The 20,309-nt window shown below is 53.7% G+C and overlaps 1 protein-coding gene across 1 annotated transcript; it reads right to left on the reverse strand.

The window, feature by feature from the left end:
* Window positions 1-1,974: 1,974 nt before the first annotated feature.
* TMEM200B (transmembrane protein 200B) lies at window positions 1,975-19,410 on the reverse strand. Its single transcript, XM_030539015.1, has 2 exons — window positions 18,621-19,410; window positions 1,975-3,745 (listed from the first exon to the last, which is right to left on the reverse strand). Exon 2 carries the CDS (start codon window positions 3,720-3,722, stop codon window positions 2,358-2,360), a length of 1,365 nt encoding a protein of 454 aa, XP_030394875.1. The 5' UTR covers window positions 3,723-3,745; window positions 18,621-19,410; the 3' UTR covers window positions 1,975-2,357.
* Between the last annotated feature and the right edge of the window lie 899 nt (window positions 19,411-20,309).

Genomic DNA, 20,309 nt, shown 5'->3' on the forward strand with positions numbered 1-20,309 from the left:
CTGGTGTAAGTGAGTGCCACTCCTGTAACGCGCTAGCTACACAGCAATCAGAGGTCTGATTGCAGAGCAGAGATCTTTCTTTAGTGGAGATTGGAAGGGCATACACACACCAGCTTTAATCAAGCTAGTGCAGCTAAAAATAGCAGTGTAGACACAGCAGGGAGGGCTGCATGAAACCCATCTAGCCCCCCTCGGTACGACTCATGTTCCTGGCCCACGGTGAGGTCTGTGCGGCTGCATTTTCACTGCTACTTTCAGTAGGCTGGCTGGATTAAAGCAAGCACGGGGTGTGCCCCTCTGACCTGCACTCATGCTCCCGACTGCAGTGTGCACCTGCCCTCACCCAACGGAGTCCCATCTAGACATTGCGGACATGCTCCCATTGCTTCTTCATGTTCAGCCAGGTGCCCTCCACAGTGAAACCAGACACTCCAGCAATCCTGCCCAGGCCCCTGTCACTGATGCCTCCGGTCACTCTGACAGTGGCAGAGGGGACTTCCTGGAGGAGACAGGAACTGAAGGCCGCTGGAGAGTGTGACATTACACTCCAGATTCTTTATGAAAATATCCTTATAATATGGATATAACATAACTGAGATGTTTTATCTAAGATGGCTCATATAAGGTATCATTGGAAAGGTTACAATTTACTGAATGTGATTATCCAATTTGTACACATATATCATTCCTGTATCTAAGTTGGGAATATGGACTATGTAACAATTACAACCGGGTGTGTATTGGGAAAACACCCACCAGAGGACAGGCCAGCAGATTTGATGGGCTAGTAGGAGGAACAAGACTGTAAAGATACTAATCTCCCTCCTGGGAGGCCGTAGCTATGACAATACTAGATCAGGTGGTCTTGTCTGGGACATTATCTGAGACTTCTTGTAACTTTCCACTAAAAGGAGACAGGGGGTCAAGTTTGGGAAATGAAAGATTCCCACCTTCTGTCAATCTTATTGAAGGGTGGGGAGGAAGGCAAATGGAGAGGAAAGAAGAGGGATTGCTGAAAGCATCTGAAGGGACAAAGGAACTAACCTGAAGGGAAAGGCAGGGGTGAGTCCAGACTGAGACAGGGGCCCAGTCTGTAAGAAGAAATAACTGGAACTCGGCGCTACAGAAACTCTCCATCCTGCCTAAATTCAAGATTTAGGGTGAGAAATTACTATTTATAACCAATTTCTTTAGTGAAACAAGCTTAGCGTGTGTTTTGCTTTATTTGCTTTGTTCTGTTTGCTAACCCTGATAAGCACTTAAAATCTACCTTTTATAGTTAATAAATATATTTTGTTTATTATTAAACCCAGTTTGTGCAATTTCTAACTGGGGGGGCACAAGGGGGTACATATTTCTCTTCACGTTGAGGAAGAGGGTGAATTTTGATGAGCTTGCACTGCGCAGATTCTTCTATACAGCGCAAGATAATAAACCTTTAGGTCTGCACTCCATGGGAGGTGGGCACCTGAGTGCTGGGGCAAGTCCCGTTAGCTGAGTCTTCCCAGAGCTGATCTCCGTGTCTGTGTTGTTCTGCAGCTGGGTGTGGCCCTGCCTGTGTCTGTGCTGGAGGAGGCTTAAGAGCCTGTCTCAGCAAGACAGGTTAAAGGGGGCCCAGGCTGGCAGAACAGGTAGGCCAGTGGTATCATAGAATCTCAGGGTTGGAAGGGACCTAGTCCAACCCCGTGCTCAAAGCAGGGCCAGTCCCCAACTAAATCCCCACATGGCCCCTCAAGGATTGAGCTCACAACCCTGGGTTTAGCAGGCCAGTGCTCAAACCGCTGAGCTGTCCCTTCCTCCCCCATCAGCCTATCAAGTGGCATCCTGAAGGGGGGCAACCCATGACAGCAAGCTTTGCAAAGACAGATGCCGAAACATCAGGCAAAATGACTGACTCAGCAGCTCGGTGGTGGTGAGAGGACATTTAATAACCCTGGTAGCCTAAGTGAATTGCTTAGTGGAGTGGGGCGGCGGGGGGGCCCCCGGCTAACGATGACGAAAGGGGCCTCTGCGGCTTAGTAGCAGGGATCCCCACCCTGCCTCCCCTTTCAGGGGTACTTGTCTAAGCCCAGATTTCACACATGGCTTGGGGACAGGGAGTCGTAAGGTAAGGCTGAGGCCACCCACTGAGAAATTGAGTGACACCTCAGCACCAGGTGCCTCTGGGGAGGAGATGACTATCCCTTGAAGAGTCTCCCCTAAGAAGCAGCAGGCCTGTTCTGGGCTCAGTCAGCAGCACTGACCTCTCCCCAACACTGGAACATCTGCTTAAAAGAAGAGCACACTCAGGAGCCCCCCAGGCAAGGCAATGAAAAGATCGGAGGGTGTCCTGGCCGTGTCACCCATCCCCTGCCAAGTCAGACCCTTGAACCCATCTCTGTTCCCACCGCCTGGGCGCTGGGGCTGGGCTCGTCCCTGCCCTGCTGATCTGTCTGCTCCAATAGCCTGTCAGAGGACTCGCCCGTGCTTTCCAGTTTGGCATAGCCCACCAAGCTGATGTGGTCAAGTCTAGGCCAGCTCCTGTTCTTCCGGTCTTTGATGGGCGCCACCAGCCGCACGCCCGGCCTGCCCAGGTCCAGTGACTTGGAGTGACCCGGATTGTGGAGCTGCACATCTGAGGTGAATTCGTTCTCGGTGCCTTCTGGGTCCTGGTACGTCTTGCTCGCCGCAGCGATGCACGGAGGCCCATTGTCTATGCTAATAACGACATGGCCACGCTGGAGGTCATCTCCTCTGGGGAAGATGCTGCCGCCGCTGGGTGGGAGAGTCCATGAGAGCCGTGGTGCCTCATCCGGAGCCCCGGCCAGGCTGATTTCCCGGTCGTCACCCGCCCCCGGAGATGCAGATGGCTTCTCAATGAGGCAGTTGTTCACCTTGATGATGGGAAGTGACCGGGCAGTGGCAGCCAAGGAAATTACCGACTCTGCCCCGCGGGTGAAGGACAGATTGAGGTTCCCCTCCATGGAGTTGCCGGAGTCTGAGTGGACACTGAGGAGGGACATGGAGGGGGAAACCCCCTTGTGATGGAGCAGCTGGGCCGTCGTCTGGAGCCTGTTGTGCCCGCAGCAGTCGGCCCATTTGTTCCTGGGACTGGAACAGGATTGGAAGCCGCTGGAGGAGAGATCCACCTCGTAACAGCCCTCGACACAGTCGGCATTGGCCTTGAGGAGGGACAAGCTAGTCCTCCTCTGGCAGTACTTGTCCTCCTGGCTGAAGTCCTGGGGGAGGCCCGGGGTCATGGAGTAGAGGCCTTTCTGCATCAACAGGCGGGTCTCCATGTCCCTGTTCTCGTACAGCATGGTGTTGGCGCAGATGACAATGAAGAGGCCAAAGCCCATGATGACGGGGCCAATCAGCTTCAGCTTCTCACTGTGAGGGAAGTAGCGGCCCCGGGCAGAGCCCTTCACTTCCTTCTTCATGTCCCCCATGCTGCTGGAGTTACTTGGCCTGGCGCCAGGCCCGGCTGCGTGTGGGCCCCGGTGAGGCCAGTAGCCCACCACGGCAATCGTCATGCCGACCAAGACGACAGAGACACCCACCATCACAAAGGCCCCGGAAGGCGAGCGCATCCGGAGCTGTCCCTTCACGGCCCCCTCGGTCGGCAGCTTGCGCCTCAACCTGCGTCTGTGCCTCCGAGGAGGAGGGGCAGGTCCCAGGGGCTTCTTCTCCAGAGGATCCTGATTTCTCATGGCTCTGCTGGCTTCAGCGCTGCCGGCTGTCATGGCGTCCTCCTTGTCAGGTTTCTCTAGAAAGTGGGGGAGAAAAGAGATGAACAGAAGGCATCACTAGCAGACAGTGGAGAGGAAGGGCTCACAACCCAGGAGCTGGGACATGGTGGCTCATGCAACAGGCCTTCCCCTTCCTTTCTCTGCCTCCTGCCTACATCCTCCTAGAGGCATTTCTCTCCTTCCCACTCAGAAGCTAGACTGGGTGGTGTCTTTCAAACACAAGCACTTAGCCCATGCCCACACAAAGCAATGCACAGCTGCCTGATGAATTAGTAAGGTTGATTGCCGCGCCGCTTCATTCTTCGGTGGCAATTTGGCGCAGAGTCCTTTGCTCCCAGAGGCACTGAGGGACCCACTGCCGAATTGCCGCTGAAGACCTGGACGTGCTGGCCCTTTCCATGGGCTGCCCCAAGCACCTGCTTCCTTCGCTGGTGCCTGGAGCCGGCCCTGGTCACAAGGCTGACAGCAAGAGCTTTGTCAAACTAAGCTAAGTCTCTTGAAAGAGGCACAGGGAGCAGATCAGTGCAAATCCGGGGGGGTCTGGTTTGTGGCCACACTTCAAACAACTCTTGCCATTAATGCCACGGGAGGGCTTCCCAGACCCCACCAGTGGGTGAGAGAAAAAGCCCTTTTTGTATTACAGGGTCAGTGGCAGTAGAACTGAAAGAACGAGAGAGTCTGTCGCACGGATCTTTCTGCCATTTACTTCTGGTTCTTTGCTCAGCTTGGGAAGTGGAGCTCGACCAGCCGGTTCGCTTTTCGCTTGTAGTCAGGTGCATTTCCTCAGCGGCCCTGCATTAGCTCCCGCTGTTGTGTTTGGGCTCCTAAAACTTCAGGGATTGGTTGACACAAAACCCCTTGCGTTCAGCGAAACATAAGAGTCATAGAATGTAAGGCCAGGAGGGATTATTAGATCATCTAGTGCAGTGGTTCTTAACCTGGGGTGCACGCACCTCCTGGGGGTGTGAGATGCCCTCTCTGCCAGATGTTTTAGAACGTAAATCATCAAAAACACAAATGAAGCACAGGCATGTAAGTACAACTACTTTGTTTCTTCAAACCTATGTGTTTATTAACATTATATTTTTTTAACGATTACTGTAATATACAAACAAAAAAAATAGCTATTTTTAAAGAACTGACTGACTTCAAGCATTTTTGATAAGGGGTGCGAGAATATATCTTGAGAACCAAAGGGATGCAGGTTGCAGTAAAGGTTAAGAACCACTGATCTAGTGTGACCTAGGAGAGAATGGTTTCAGAGTGGTGGCCGTGTTAGTCTGTATCAGCAAAAAGAACGAGGAGTACTTGTGGCACCTTAGAGACTAACAAATTTATGCCCAAATAAATAAATTTATTAGTCCCCAAGGTGCCACAAGTACTCCTCATTCATTTTTCTAGGGGAGAATATTCACCTCTTCTAAGGCAGGCAGGATTTGAACCTGGATCACTTGCATATTAAGCATAGCAGTCGTCTGCTAAGCTACTCAGAAAGTAAGAAGCTAAACAAACATATGGACAGTGTTAGTCTCTAAGGCGTGACAAGTAGTCCTGTTCTTTTTGCGGATACAGATTAACACGGCTGTGACTCTGAAACCTGTCATGTGGACAGTATATTTCTATTGGTATGTGCAGTAGGGGCCAGAAGGACAACTGCCAATATACCCCAAAGGTACCACATGTGCAAGAAAAACACCCTTCCAGAGCAACACCGAGACATTCCCCTCAGCACAGAGCAGAGACATGGGCTGGCTGTACTTGGCACGCACAGAGCGCTTAGCCACGTTTGAGTGGCTTTTCTCCCACGGAGGTACAGCGTGCGCATTACTCAGTAAGTCTTTGTAAAATATGCAGGAGCACAGCCTGTTTTTTAGGTCAGTTCTAGAGCTGACTGAACCAGCTCTTACCTCCCAGGCAGATCCTTACCCCGGCTTGTCGGGATGTTAGGACAGTGGCTGGGAGCAGGCTGCTGGGTTAGCAAACAGGCACTGACTGAGCCACGGATGATCAGATTTTGCAAAAACATGGGGTTTCAGATCAAACATGCAGAGAATAATTGCCCCCCATGTTGTGGATTGAAGCCGGGTTTAAAAATAACCCTGCGGCCACAATCCAGCTTACCAGCTGCCAACATTGGTTGGCACTAAGGAACTTTGTGTCCATACACCAACTTGGCAGCTAACAGCATTTTGCTCCTGTCAGAGGACTAGGCTGGCACGCGGCTCCTTTCCTGGAATGTATTAATGTGGCATGGACAGGACCCCTCAACAGTGCCTGTATGACTGACTTGGCCAGCCCTCCTTTCTCCCTGTGTGCATGACTTCCAGGCACTCTATCCCCTGCCGAAGCAGGATTGGAGAACTGCCCAGCTTCTCCCACAATGCACCGAAACAAGCACGCAGTGTGTAGATGTGGACGCGCCATGGTGCTGAGACAGCAAAATTACAGCAGTCTGAATTGTGTTCCTCAAAACGGATTAAAGTGACCACATCTCTAAATCCCAACTGTCGACAGAGTGCAGACCAGCTCGCAGCTTTCCCCGGCGGAACTGGGAACCCAGTCACAACAGGATGGGGATTCGCGCACCACAGCCAGAAAGTAAAATTGATTAGAAACTAAACGCACACACAAGGAAAGAAGGAAGGAAAACAACCTGCCTAACTTCACTGCCTAATTTGAGCAAAGTGCAAAAAGCCAGCAAACAGCATAACCAATGGAACGCAAATGAGATGCTAAAGTTCTTCCAATTTTAATCATCTTAAGGCATTATTAGTATCAGAGGGAAGAAATTAAATATACAAGCTTCTTGATGACAGTGTGTTCCTGGCACAGGGCTGTCAAGCTGTGACAATTTGAACGAGGGAGATTTAAAGGGAAAAAACTCGACAAAACCCACAGCCAACTGATGAGCGAGATTTTAAATCTGCCTTTGAAACATACTGCTAAAGCCTTCATCACATGGGGAAAGGCATTATAAAGGTTGCCTTAACAGTTACCTAAAGTGATGCAGTCAGCCCCAAACTGAGTGAGATTTTCTCCCTTAAAACCATCTGCTACCAAATGAAGTTACCCGGCATTTTAAATCTTCCCTAATATCCTAGGATTACGTTTGCTTCTCCTCAGCGTGCTGTTTATATTGCGTTGTCTCCAGCCCTCTGTGGAGAGCAACTAACCTCAATTACAATCTTAGATTTGACCTACCTTTAAAAAGCTACATTAAAACTTGGAAAAGTCCTGCTGACAACTCCAAACTCTGTGGATTTTGCAAAGCCTCTTTTGATGCTGCTGCAGACTTTGGCTGCTGTAGGGTTGAGTGAAATCCACTCCCCAGAGCGCAATCCATTGCTGGCAGTTGCAGGGAGGAGGATTCTTGTAAATTTCACACACAGTCTTACCATTAAAACACACAATGGGCTGGTTCTATTTCTGGCTGTGTCTCTTTAAACCTGATTCCTTTCCTATCTCATTTCGCTTCCCCTAAGCCCTGCATGTTGCCCTGCCCAGCAAAGCAGAGACCCAGCTGCTTTTCAAGGCAACTGCCTATAATTGCTTGGGGACTAACAAGCATCACACCCAATTGACCCTTTCCAAGGGTCATCCGTCAGTTGGACTTAAGTTTACCTGTGTCCCACACAGACTGGCTGTTATTCCCACCCTTCATTACTGGCAATGACCTGCATCAAAAGTGCCCGCTCGCAAAGCCAAAGCTGTTAAAAATAAAGATGACAATTGTGGATTGATGTGTCCAGCTCTGCTGCTATGCCCTCTGCTCCTCGATCTGCTACTTACCCTCTGGTTTCCTCACACAAGACCTGATTCGAAGCCTGCTGAATTCATGGGCGTTGGATCAGGCCCGCGGCATCTGTCGTGCTGCACACAGAATGGACGGTGCCAGCAGCTAGGGTAAGTAAAGGGTATGTAAGCTAGTGGCCTTCCGGGGCTCATCTAGTGCTGGCAAGAGAAGCCAGCAGGCCTCTGGTCATCTCCAGCCTAGGACCACACAGGCCCTGTGAGCTTCCGTCCCTGCAACACAACTGAGCCTCCACTCCGAGCAGGAGGTGCTGGCTGTCCAGGTGGGTGGGGAGTTGATTCCCCATGATCCGCTCGGTCTTTGACTTTTTGGCACAACCCTCCAACCAGGGGCCAAGCAGGGAGGTGAGTTCTGCAATGCAGTGCTCCAAAGCTCTCCGTGGTGGGGTGGGTGAGTGCTGATCAGAAGAGGGTGTGTTGCGTTTAAAGGGGTGCTCCGGTTTGGTTGGCCTCCCAGAACAGTCTCCGTCATTTTATCCTCTGATCCCCAAAAGGCTGTTTGTCCTGCAAATGATCACTGCACGTGGCATTTCAACAGACCAGCAAGAAACAACCCACCCTGCCCCCAAATTTCTTCATGTGACATTCTCCCCGGCCCACAATGCCCTCCCTGAATGCCCTCTCCTGCGCATAGATGGTATTAGCACAAAGCGGCATATTTTTAAAAGTTGGAGCATTTAATACTCCTGGCTAGAGAGGCTGTTCCCAGAGTTCAGCAACATTACTTTTATTAATAGAATCCCCAAGGGTTACATAAGCTTCTTTTTAAAAAAATCCAGCATTGCCATCAGATTCTAAAACTCCCAGACACTGTCACTCGTGTTAATTGATTAATTTGATATTTTAGCAGGCGCACAAAACCTCACTACATGGATAGAGAGACTGAAGCCCTCTCTGTTCTGTGTGGGCATTTGAGACCCTACTGCACTCCCTGTAAAAGAGGGGAGTTTGCCCCAGTGTCACTGATGAAAGATGCCCCATCCCTCCTGAAGTGCAGTTTGCTGTGCAGCTTATCGGCTGCCGCCCGCCAACCCCAGAGGTGGCTCCATTTCAGCAGTGTGACGAACTGGGAATGTTCTTAATGTTTTCTCTGAATACTGTATTGGTGCCTCAGTGTCCCCATGGCAGTTCTTAAGTATCTGGCAGAGCAAAGGGCCAGTGCACCTAAATGCCTGACACTCTGTTTCCTAGCAACTGATGGCCTGGGCCCCTCCCCTGCAAAGGTGCCAGCTGAAGGTGTTGGAGACAAAGGGATCAGGTGACCTCCTGGCCCGGGAAAGGAGCTGAGCAGAGAGGAGGGGCTGGGAGGGGTTGTTAGTCTGGAGCTGGCTGGGGTCGAGGAGTGAAGTGCAGACTTGGGGGTCTGGCTCACTGCCCCCCAGAATGGACCCAGCCGAGGGGTCCGGTTCTCTGTACCTACAAGCTCTGTTTTAGACCCTGTTCCTGTCATCGAATAAACCTCTGTGTTACTGGCTGGCTGAGAGTCACGTCTGACTGCAAAGTGGGGGTGCAGAACCCGGTGGCTTCCCCGCTGGGGTGGACTCGCTGCGGGAAGCGCACGGAGGGGCAGAGGATGCTGAATGCTCCAAGGAGAGACCCAGGAGGTGAAGCTGTGTGAGCTTCTTGCCCTGAACAAGTCTGCTCCAAGAGAGAGGAGGCTCCCCAAAGTCCTGCCTGGCTTGGTGGGGAGCAGTTCCAGAGCATCGCCCGGGGACGCCGTGACAAGCAGATCTGAACGTCTGCCATTTGGGAAGAGTTTGGGGGTCCCATGAGAAGAACGATGCTACAGAAATGGCATTAGCGCTATAGAGCGAGGCAGCAGCTCAGCTCGTAGACCGGGAGTTTGGAAGTTAAACTTCCAATCCCTGCAATGAGCCTTTCATTAAAAATCAGAACTATTTCTCTAATCCCCCATCACATAGCCAGGTTGATGCCCCCGCCCCCCCCCGCCAAGCTTGCCTAAAATCTTAAGATAAACCTTGGAGGACTTGTGAAAAGCAAACTTGGCACGACGCATGTGGGTGCTGGGAAAAGCCTCTCTGCAGATCCGCTGCACTATTCTCTTCCCAGCACCCCCTGGCTGTGGCTAGGGGTATTCCTCATGGCAGGCCCAGCACCACAGGCCTGGGTTTACAAAGCTTTACACAAAGGCGTGTTAGCTTTGGCAGCAGCCCCCTGGTCTGCTCGGCAGTATAGAACGAGCCCAGCATGCTGGAAGGAGATGCAGCTCTTCCACAGCACGTCCATCCCATGAACCCGAAGCGTCCCATGTGCTCATCTCACGAGCCAGGACAGTATCCTGAGCCATGTTCTACAGATGGGGAAACAGACTCAACCCTGGCCCCCCAGCAAGTCAGCAATAGTGCTGGGAAAGGAGCCCAGATCCCCGTACCTCTCTCCTATGCGTTACCCACAAGAAGGAGAGACACAAAGAAGGAGACAGTGTTGCCTAGTGGCTAGTGCATTAGACCAGGAGTTAGGAAATGTGGGTTCTATTCCTGGCTTTGCCTGTGGCCTACAGGGTGACCTGGGGCAAGTCACTGCCCCTTTCTGTACCTCAGTTTCCCCATCTATAAAATGGGGATAACGATACTGATGACGCAGCAAAGAATCCTGTGGCACCTTATAGACTAACAGAGGTTTTGGAGCATGAGCTTTCGTGGGTGAATACCCACTTCTTCAGATGCATGCATCTGAAGAAGTGGGTATTCACCCACGAAAGCTCATGCTCCAAAACCTCTGTTAGTCTATAAGGTGCCACAGGATTCTTTGCTGCTTTTACAGATCCAGACTAACACGGCTACCCTCTGATACTTGATACTGATGACCTTTGTAAAGGGCTTTGAAATCTACTGATGACAAGAGTTGGGTATTACCATAAGACTTTCCCCACCACCACCCAGGAAGAGCCTCAGTCCTGCTGGCAGCATTTAACACAATCCCCTGCTTCAAACACGACACCTTTTGGTGAGTGACCTGGCCGAGGACCTGGGGAATCCAATCCCCACTTGCTGGGGAAGGGCGGTTCCAGTTTTCCTCGGCACTTCTGAAGGCGCAGTCAGGCGAGTGGCTGTGCCAGCTCCTGGATCCAGGCTTGCTGCTGGGTGAAAGGAGGCTCTGGGGAACCCCTGGTTAAAGTTCCAAACAGAAGCAAGGGCAGGGGTGAGTCCCTTCCTTTCACTGCAGTTCACCCCTGGGGCTCGTAACACTGCTTCGCAAAAGAGAGGGGTTTTCCTTTGGAACGGATGAGATTGCACCAAACAGGCAGGTATGAAGCAATACTTTCCTTGGGCAAGATACAGTCTCCCGGCTCCCTTCCAAAACCATCCAGACTACACAGGCCGAGCGCTGGGCCGTGCCACTCCCACACTCAGCTGGTTCTTCAAGAACAGGGTCTGTTACATTTCCAGCGAAGTGTCGCTCACGTGCAAGCTTGTTTGCTCTGTGCAGCTGTCTCCCTCCTTGGCTGCAGCGCTATAAGAAGCCATTGAAGCAGATTCCGCAGTTTCTCTGCTTTGCAGCTCCTGCACCCCTGCAACATCGGAACTGTCACAGGCTCCAGAAGGGAGTTTTCAGAGGAATCCCGTTAGAACAGCCTTGGCTAATCTGCCATACTCCGGCATGCTGGCAGCTTTCTCCTGTGCCCACGCCCTGGAGCCCAGATGGGATACTCTGCTACTGTACCAGAGTATCTCTAGTCCTGGATCTATGCATTCCCCCAGCAAGCCTCTTGACTGTCCCCACAGCAAATTCCCTCAGTGTCCCTGTGAGAAATGCTTTCCAAATTAGCCTGCTTGAGCCACTCTTTAACGTACTGCAGGCAAAACAGTTGCTCGCTCCTGGACAGTGAGAGATGCTCAAGGAAAGTCGGTATCTCCAGAGAATGCTATAGGACAGGAAGCCTGAACCTCTGCCTTCCTTGGGGAGGGGAGAAAGATATTCCTGGTTCTGATGCCCTACGTGGAACGGACCCGATCTAGGGGCCCTCTGGCGACCACATGCTCACACTCTTTCTGGGGACACAGCCCAATACCACCCTGGGGACCACTTCCTTGCAAGCCAATTGCCACATCCTCCCATATGCCCAGTGTGGCAGTCCCAGGCCCACATGCAACTTGGGTTCTCAGCATTGCCAGCTCTCACCATATCTGATGTTTTGCTTAAAGCTGCAGGCAGCTCCTGGAGAGGACTGATTGCACGAGCAATTGTGATAGTGGAAGAAGTGACCTGAGTGCATTTTAAAGGCTCAAAAACACACATGGCAAATAAAAAGGCCCCCCCCCTCGCATTTATTATTAGTTTTGAAAATTGCATGGTTTTTTTGGGGGGGGACTCTTGCTTTGTGAACTTTGGAGGTTTACAGTACTGAGGGCACAAACTTGTATGAGCTAAAGTTGCTCTGTTAGACTGGGCAAGCAGGAGAACAAATGGCTGGAGGTTTGGAGGGGAGGGAGACAAGAAGAGGAGATGGGATCTGGAGGAATGAGGTCTCAGAAGAAAGATAGCATGAGAGACTGAGAGAAGTGAGTTAGCTGCCTGGCTGTGCCCATGCACAGCTCAGAGCCTGATCTCTAGAAATGGGTGTCTAAATCTCCCTTTGCAACTCCGCTGTGCAACGGCCTGGCCCGGGCAAGGCGAGGAGACAGCGTTCAGCAAAGTGGTTTACCACTATTCTGACTCCAGTTCCCGTTCAGGCCTCGTTAGCACCGAGTGCCAGAGTTCAATTCCCGGCTCTGCCATTGTCCTTGTCTGTGGCTTTAGGCACGTCACCCACAATCTGCTTTGTGCTCTGGGCCAAGCAGGGTGAGGCTGTGCAGTGCGCAGTCGTTGCGGTGTGCGGTGGGAGTGCCAAGCCCTGAGTGAACAAATGCTACAATGATCATCTCCTTTGACTGGAACGAATGCATGTGACTCAAGAGAACTGGTCTGTTACGGACGGCGCCCTTCCAGCCCCATTAGCTAGGCAGACAGGACAGCTCCAGACTCCAGAGAACAAGTAAACCCTTGTCTTCCCAAGACAAGCAGAGGGAGAAGATGCCACCGCATTGGGTCTCGCCCGGGGCCCGATCCGCGCCTCATCAGAGTCAATGGAGGTGGATGGGATCCTTGCAGCTCAAGGCTGCATCATGGGAGCAAGAGCTGAGCTCTCCCCTGCCAACACCTCTGGGAGAGGAGCCGGTGACAGTCCCCACCAGTGATGCCAGGCAGCAAGAACTCCAGCATTCACCTCTCCCTGGAAGCCCCGCGTGCCCCAGCCCCCACCCAGCCACAGAGCTCCCTCCACAACTGTGCTGTCACCCACTCATCCCCAGGTGGGCAAAGCATCCAAGACACGACTTCCGGGCGGGGCCAGCAGCGCTGCTCCTGCTGGAACAATCATCCCCAGAGTCACCTCCCACCACACAAGGAAAAGGGGAATCATAATTACAGTCTGCGCCACGATATGATGGTTAAAAATAACTCCCTTTCAGTGTAACCTTCCAGCGCCACCCACGCCCAGGGGGCAAAGAGGAGATGCACCCGGAGACCTCTGCCAGGTGCAAAAGCCGCGCTGCCCCCTTCCTCCATCCTTAGCTCTGCTTTGATCCCCTGGTCAGTTTCCCCTTTAATATCGGAATTGTTGGACTCGGAGCCCTGGGAGGCTGGAGGCTGCTCGCTCCTCCCAGGACAAGAAGAGCAGGGGCAGTGGCAGAGTTCAGCCAGGATGCCCAACGTCAAGGGGACCACGCCTGGGAGCCGAGTTTCCCCTCCACGGCCCATTCAGGTCGTGGCTGGACCAAGGAGTTGGCCAACAGGGGTTGCTTAGTGCTAACTGCGACGGTGGTTCTGTGATGGGCTTGGGGCCGGACTGGGCCCATAACGACCAAGAACAGTTAGCTCCCCCCGGCTGGGTGGCCGCTGGTGTGAAATGAATCAGAGGGCTCCGGTCAGCGCCCAATGCACTGGCGTTCACACCACAAGAACCTCAGCAGAGTTGGCAGGAATTAGGAATCTCCACAGAGAAGCCAAGGGCCCCCCGCTCCCCGTGCCGGGTGATCACTTCAAATGGGAACTGAGTACACAGTGCGTGAGGAGGCCTCCCCCTGGTCTGGGGCTCACGGGAGCATTTCAGCCCCAGGGCTGCCAGCCCCTCAACCATAAAGTCATCAAGAACAAAGTGCGCATGAAAAGGCTGTCTGGGGAGGGCGTGACCGCTGTTCTGCCATGCACTGGGAGGGGGGCTGCCTTGTTCTGCTTTGAGGGACCAGTGCCCAGCAAGAAATGCCAGTAGCTCTGCCAGAGCATAGAAGCAGCCCTGGTGCTGCCATCACGCCCTCTGGGCAGATACAATCTTGAGGCAGCTGCCAGTCTTCCCCATTGAAAGGCCTTTGAGAACAGGCCAGCACAGGCTAGCACCCAGAGCCTGCTGCCGGGGCAAAGGGCAGAACGGGCAGCGCTGCTTGAGAAGAGGGAGAAGGGTCCCCCCACTGGGCTGCAAATGGACAATCCCCAGCAGCAGTTGGGCAGCAGCAGGTCCCATCTCAGCCTTAAGCAGCATTTAGGGACTTTGGGGAGTTCGGCGTGTCCTGACAGCAGGGAGTATAGGGATGGCACCCAAGCCGGAGGAAGGAATCAGCAGGAAGGGCAGGGGGAGCTGGCAGGGAAGTGGGGTCACGCCATCCCCCATCTCAGAGCCATGTTTGAGTTCCCCAGGAACACCCCTGGTGTGAGACTCAAAGCCAACAGTGAGCAGCAGAGGCCTCCATTACCCCGCAATGCCGAGGCAGGGAGCAAAGCTGGAAGGCTCAGAGCAACCTCTCTGCTCGGAGGAACCGCCCACGGGCTTGGAGCGGATAGGTGAGCAGGGGCGAAGGCCAGGCATGAGAGGGGCCGGGAGAGCGGGGAGGTAGCGTGGTGAGCCGCTGAGAGCATGTGACAGGGTCAAGGCCGTCCTGGAAGCCGAGTGAGCAGGGGCGAAGGCTGGGCATCAGAGGGGCCGGGAGAGCGGGCAGGTAGCGTGGCGAGCCGCTGAGAGCATGTGAGGGGATCAAAGCTGTCGTGGAAGCCACAGGAGAAAGTGAAGAAAATAGAACCAGGTGAAATCGGACGTGGGCTTCTATTTCTGGGCCCCTAGAGCTAGGGAGAAGGAACGTGACAAGAACGCCAGGCTGCTGGGAGACTCGGGAATCAGCCAAGATGTGATCTCAGGCTTGCTCTTTGCTCCCCTGAGTAGCCCCACTCGCTGGCTTCAGCAGCGCTGCTCCCGTGAGTAAAGGTTACTAGCACAGAAGCTTCTGTGGGTCTTTCCACTCATCTCTAGCGAATCTTTTAGCTGAGAAGTTAGGAACAGAAGAGACCCCCCAGAACTTGTGCTAGCTTTCTCCCTGCACTCTGTACTTCCCAGAGCTTCGTCTAGTCCAGCTCCGGTAACGGGGCAGAGTCTTCTGCAGCACTGAATGGGTGTTTTGGCTGGTATCCAACCTAGATTTTCCTTTGCTCAATTTCCCCTGCTAATCTCAGCGAGGCCTCCTTGCCCTAAATAATGCCTCTGCCCCCTTGGCTTTTGCCCCCATCACAGCTACTGCCCCTGCCCCTTTTCCATCAGCATTAGCCCACTTCCGTTTCTTCCTGGGGATAAAAAGTTCAGTTGCCAAGCCCAGAGGGAACTAAAATGGGCAAAGTGGGGAATAAGGACGGGGGTCTTTATGGCTTTTTCTCAGCAGAAAAAAAGCCTGTTTAATTGCTCACTGCCCATTATCATCCCTAGGGCTGCCACTTTCTTGGCATCCTCCCTCGGGATAAAGTCTGTGTGTCATGACAATTGCGATATTTGCAGCTCACTTGCCATCAGCATACCCCAATGCAGTGTCACCTTGCGATGACATTCCCATTAGCCTCCAAACGAACTGGGGACTATTAATTAATCACAGTTAAGTAGATTTCCTCCAGCGCTTTTCACACACGGATCTAACGGGCTTTACAAGTGCGAACATGAATTCATTAACCGCCAGAGCCTAGGACACAGAAAAGCATTATCCCCATTTCACAGACAGGTAAGCTGAGCCACAAAGAGTTGGGAGTAGGACTCAGGCATCCCAGTGGCCAGTACCTTGGCCTAATTCTGCTGCTGGGTCACTTCAGCGGCCGTGACCCCCGTCTGTCCCACTCAGGAGAGGCCCGTGCGTGGGAAGTTTTTCACTCCATGCAGCTGATGAAGTGGGTTTTAGCCCACGAAAGCTTATGCCCAAATACACTTGTTAGTCTCTAAGGTGTCACAAGGACTCCTTAGTGTTTTTGCTAATCCCCCTTCAGGCGATGGGTTGGGAACAGGGCCTGCTGCTCTAAGAATCAGAGCTCAGCATCTAAAATATCAGTGTTGTTTATGCAGCGCGGTGCAGGGCTCCGCACTGAAGTTACCCTGGGCTCCTGCACACATCAGCTCCCTCCAACCCTGCAGCTGCTAACCAGTCCCTGAATATTTTGCTGACTCGAGCAGTCACTTGTTCTGCCCAGCTGGTGGGCTGGCAACCGAGTGGGCTATTTGGTTTCGCTGCATTTTTAGGTTGCACGATCCAGACCAGAGCCAGCTGCAGGAGCTACCAGGCTCATCACCAGGGGCAGCTCCAGGCACCAGCACACCAAGTGCGTGCCGGGGGCGGCAAGCCGTGGGGTAGGGGGAGCTGCCAGTCGCCGTGAGGGTGGCAGTCAGGCAGCTTTTGGTGGCATGCCTGTGAGAGGTCCGCCGGTCCCACGCTTTTGGTGGCAATTCGGTGGCGGGTACACCGAAGCCACAGGACCGGCGGACCTCCCACAGGCAAGCCGCCGAATCCGCGTTACCAGCAGACCTCCCGCAGGCATGCCGCTGAATCCACGTTACCAGCAGACCTCCCGCAGGCACTGCCAAATCCGCGTTACCAGCGGACCTCCCGCAGGCGCGCCGCTGAATCCACGTTACCAGCAGACCTCCCGCAGGCACTGCCAAATCCGCGTTACCAGCGGACCTCCCGCAGGCGCGCCGCCGAATCCGCGTTACCAGCGGACCTCCCGCAGGCGCGCCGCCGAATCCGCGTTACCAGCGGACCTCCCGCAGGCGCGCCGCCGAATCCGCGTTACCAGCAGGCCTCCCATAGGCGTGCCGCCGAAAGCCGCCTGACTGCGGTGCTTGGGGCGGCAAAATACATAGAGCTGCCCCTGCTCATCACTGCACTGTAAAAGTCAGGAAAGGGCCAGCAGCCTAAAGGAGTTTGCTTTGGGAGGGAGCATGGTCTGGTGGTTAGAGCAGGGGACAGGGAAATCAGGATTCCTGGGTTCAGTCACCGATTCACTCTAGGATCATGCGCCAGTTACTCATGGCCTGATTTTCACGGTGCTCATCATCAGACTCTCAGCTCAGGATGAAGGGAACAGACAAACTGGAGCAGGCAGGGACTAGTAGGAAAGAACCAAACAGCAGAGTGACCCAGAAAGATCAGAGCTGTGGACAAGGCAGGCAGTGAAGAGGAGCCTGGGTTCTATATAGGAAAACTTCATACCCAGGGAGCAGTGACCTAGCCTTCCTGGACTGTTCCCAGCAGAAAATTCACCCTGGCTTCATTGGAGTTTGTGGGTCTCTTCCTTCCTACCCCTAATACAGAGATGTGCACAAGCATCCAGCTGATTGCTAATTACAAAGCCTGCTTTAGGCAGATTTGTTCTGCTAATTGCACAAATCACCATGGCTGGGAACTGAACTACAATCTGTCACAGGTAGGTCAAGCCAGTTAGATGGCCACATAACTCATTACAGGCTTCTTAGAAAGGGTTTTTCATCTAGTTGTCTCTACTCTGGCCCACTTGCCCAACAAGACAACATGGGCTGAGGTTGCACTTCTCGGGGCAGATTCTGCAAGGACACCTGCCTTGCTTATCTTTTTAACAAACATGATGCAAACAATAAACCAATCCTAACTCAAGAAAACAGTATATTCACAGGGAGTTTAGAATGGGATTTCTGTTTAGCTCCTTCACCTAACTGAAGCGGGCAAATAGCAGCATTTCCTCTAAAAATCCCTACACACTGGAAGCAGCACAGAGGTCTCAGAGATGCAGAGAGAGGGAAATGAAAGCACGAATATATTTAGCAAGCGATCCAGCAAAAAGAAGTCACAGAAAAAGAACATGGGGGTGCGATTTTCAAGGAGTTGGCAGGGTGCTCAGCTCCCATTGACTTTGGTCCCTTGGGTGTCTTTGAAAATTCCAGCAATAGAGCAGAGGAAGGTAAGAGCTCCTCTATGGGGCTCGTAAGTTATTGAATGTTCAGAGATGGGGAAGAGACACCGAAGAGGGTGGATTTCTTCCCTAGTGCAGCCAGGGCCACAGAAGAGGACTGAGGGTTGGAAGGGACCTCAGCAGGTCATCTAGTCCAGGGGTAAGCATGCTATGGCACGGGTGCTGAAGGCGGCACACGAGCTGATTTTCAGTGGTACTTACACTGCCTGGGTCCTGGCCACCGGTCCAGGGAGCTTTGCATTTTAATTTAATTTTAAATGAAGCTTCTTAAACATTTTAAAAACCTTATTTACTTTACATACAACAATAGTTTAGTTATATATTATAGACATAGAAAGAGACCTTCAAAAAATGTTAAAATGTATGACTGGCACGCGACACCTTAAATTAGGGTGAATAAATGAAGACTCGGCACAGAGCTTCTGAAAGATTGCCGACCCCTGATCTAGTCCAACCCCTTGCTCAAAGCAGGACCAATCCCAAACTAAATCCCCAAGTGGCTGAATTCACAACCCTGGGTTTAGCAGGCCAATGCTCAAACCACTGAGATATCCCTCTCCCCCGTTTTGAACACACACCCAGGCACCCCCTTTGTTCCCCCTCCACCTCTTACCCCAGCTCCCCTATGACTGTCCATGCAAAGTCCCTGCCATTGGCCATTCCAGGAGATTGTTCCTTGTGGAATATGGGGACAGACCTTTGGCCAAGGGTGTCTCACCCAGCACATGGCCAAGCGGCAATGAAACGCTGCAGGCACTGTTGCATTTTCCCCAGCCCTGTCACACACCTCTTAGCTTCAGAGGATGCACCTTTATGAACAGGAGTTTAACCCACCTTTAGGTCAATGCATGAGATTGGGATTTTCGCCTCAGCAGCCCGGTTCCCTCTGTCCCTTCCTGGACCTCTTAACACAGGGGGAAGTTGCATGAAGATTGATCCTGTGGTTTCTGTGCAAAGGGCGGGAGGGAGTCAGAGTTTCTTTCTACTGCAGTTTTCAGATGCGAAATCTCCAACAGCCTCCGAGCCAGGCACTAGATCAGCCTCCCTAGATCGTCGGTCTCTCTTCCAAGCCCAGTTCTGCCTCCGGGATCAATCTGCGCGTAAACACTCCGGGACTGGCCCTGGGGAGCCGAGAGAAGCAACTTGCCTTCCCGCTGCAGTTTGCACGTAGTCTGTGACAACAAGGCTGGGTGGGTGGGTGCGTGGATGTTCCCTCCCCCCGCCCCACGACGCACTTCTAGGGGTTTCACTGCGGACCCAGCGGAGTTTGTCCAGGAAGTTTCTCCTCTGTGGGCAGAGGGAGGTTTGATTTGAACCAACCTCCCGCCCCGACGTTGACAAGAACTGTTGGGTTTTTGAATCACCAGCTGAAGTCAGCCACCGACCAGCTGCGGCGGAGCCACCCGCAGCGCGCTGGGTCCGCTGCTCTCCCCGTGCCAAGCGCTTCCAAAGCCGGGCGGCGGGCGAATCGCTGCTCCGGGGGCCGGCTGGGGGGAACCTAAGGCCGGGGGACGAGCAGGCGGTCCCCGGGGGAGTTTCTGCCCTTTCCGGGAGGCCGGACGAAAGCGCAGGGACAGGAGGCAGAGGGGTCCCCCGCGGCCCAGGCGCTCCCACCCACACCCGCCTGGGCCAGCTCGGCCCTTTTCGGGGCGCCAGGCTGAGCCGAGTCCTGGCAGCGAAGTGCAGGGCCCCGCCCGGCCGGTGGCCTGGGGGGAGCCGGGGCTGCTCAGCCCACACGGGGGTGAGAGGGGAAGGGTCACTTTTCTCCACCCCGCCTTGCAGCGCCCGGCACAGGAGGTGGCCCCGGATCCCCCTCTCCACAGCCAGGTGCCCACGGGAGCCGGAGCGCCCGGCCCAGGCACTGACCGCTCCGCGCTGCCCCCGCCAGGCAGTTACCCGCTGCGGGGGGCGCCCGGGTCCCGCTGCTGCTCCAGCCCCCGGGGCCGAGGCTCCATGCTGAGTCCCCTAGAGGCGCCTCCGACTGCGGGGCGCAGCGCACGGGCAGCGGCTGCGGGGGGCACCAGCCCGGGCGCACGGTTCCAGCCTCTCCGCCCTGCTGCGTTCGTGGGGCTGCCGCTCCCCAGCTAGGGGATCTCCTCCCCCTCATCCTCCGCTGGCCTCCTTTAAAACCCTGCCTCCCCTCCGCCTCTTCTGCCGTTCTCCCCTCGGGCGCAAACATTCCCTCGCCCGCTTTCCCCCCTTGCAGGGCTCAGATTTCTCTCCAGCCTCCCCGCGCGGCCCTGCTGCCTTGGGAGCTTTCTTCGGGTATTTTTTTTCTAAAAACATCTGCACCGTAAAGTGACAGAAATACAAATTTAAAAGACCTCCCCCAGCTTTATAAGGAGAGGGGGGAAACTAGAGAGCCCTTTTTGGCTGAAATTCGGTTGTGGGCTGGTTCTTAGCGCAGGAGTGTGGAGGTTAATTAAAAATCAGTTCGGGAATAGTTTTAAAAATAGAGAGAGGCAGGTGGGAAAGGCTGAGGACAGTCCCCCCTCGGAGTCTAGCAAGTTTAAGGTGAGTCAA

The sequence above is a fragment of the Gopherus evgoodei genome, chromosome 20 (assembly GCF_007399415.2).
Source record: "Gopherus evgoodei ecotype Sinaloan lineage chromosome 20, rGopEvg1_v1.p, whole genome shotgun sequence".
NCBI classification, from domain to species: domain Eukaryota; kingdom Metazoa; phylum Chordata; order Testudines; family Testudinidae; genus Gopherus; species Gopherus evgoodei.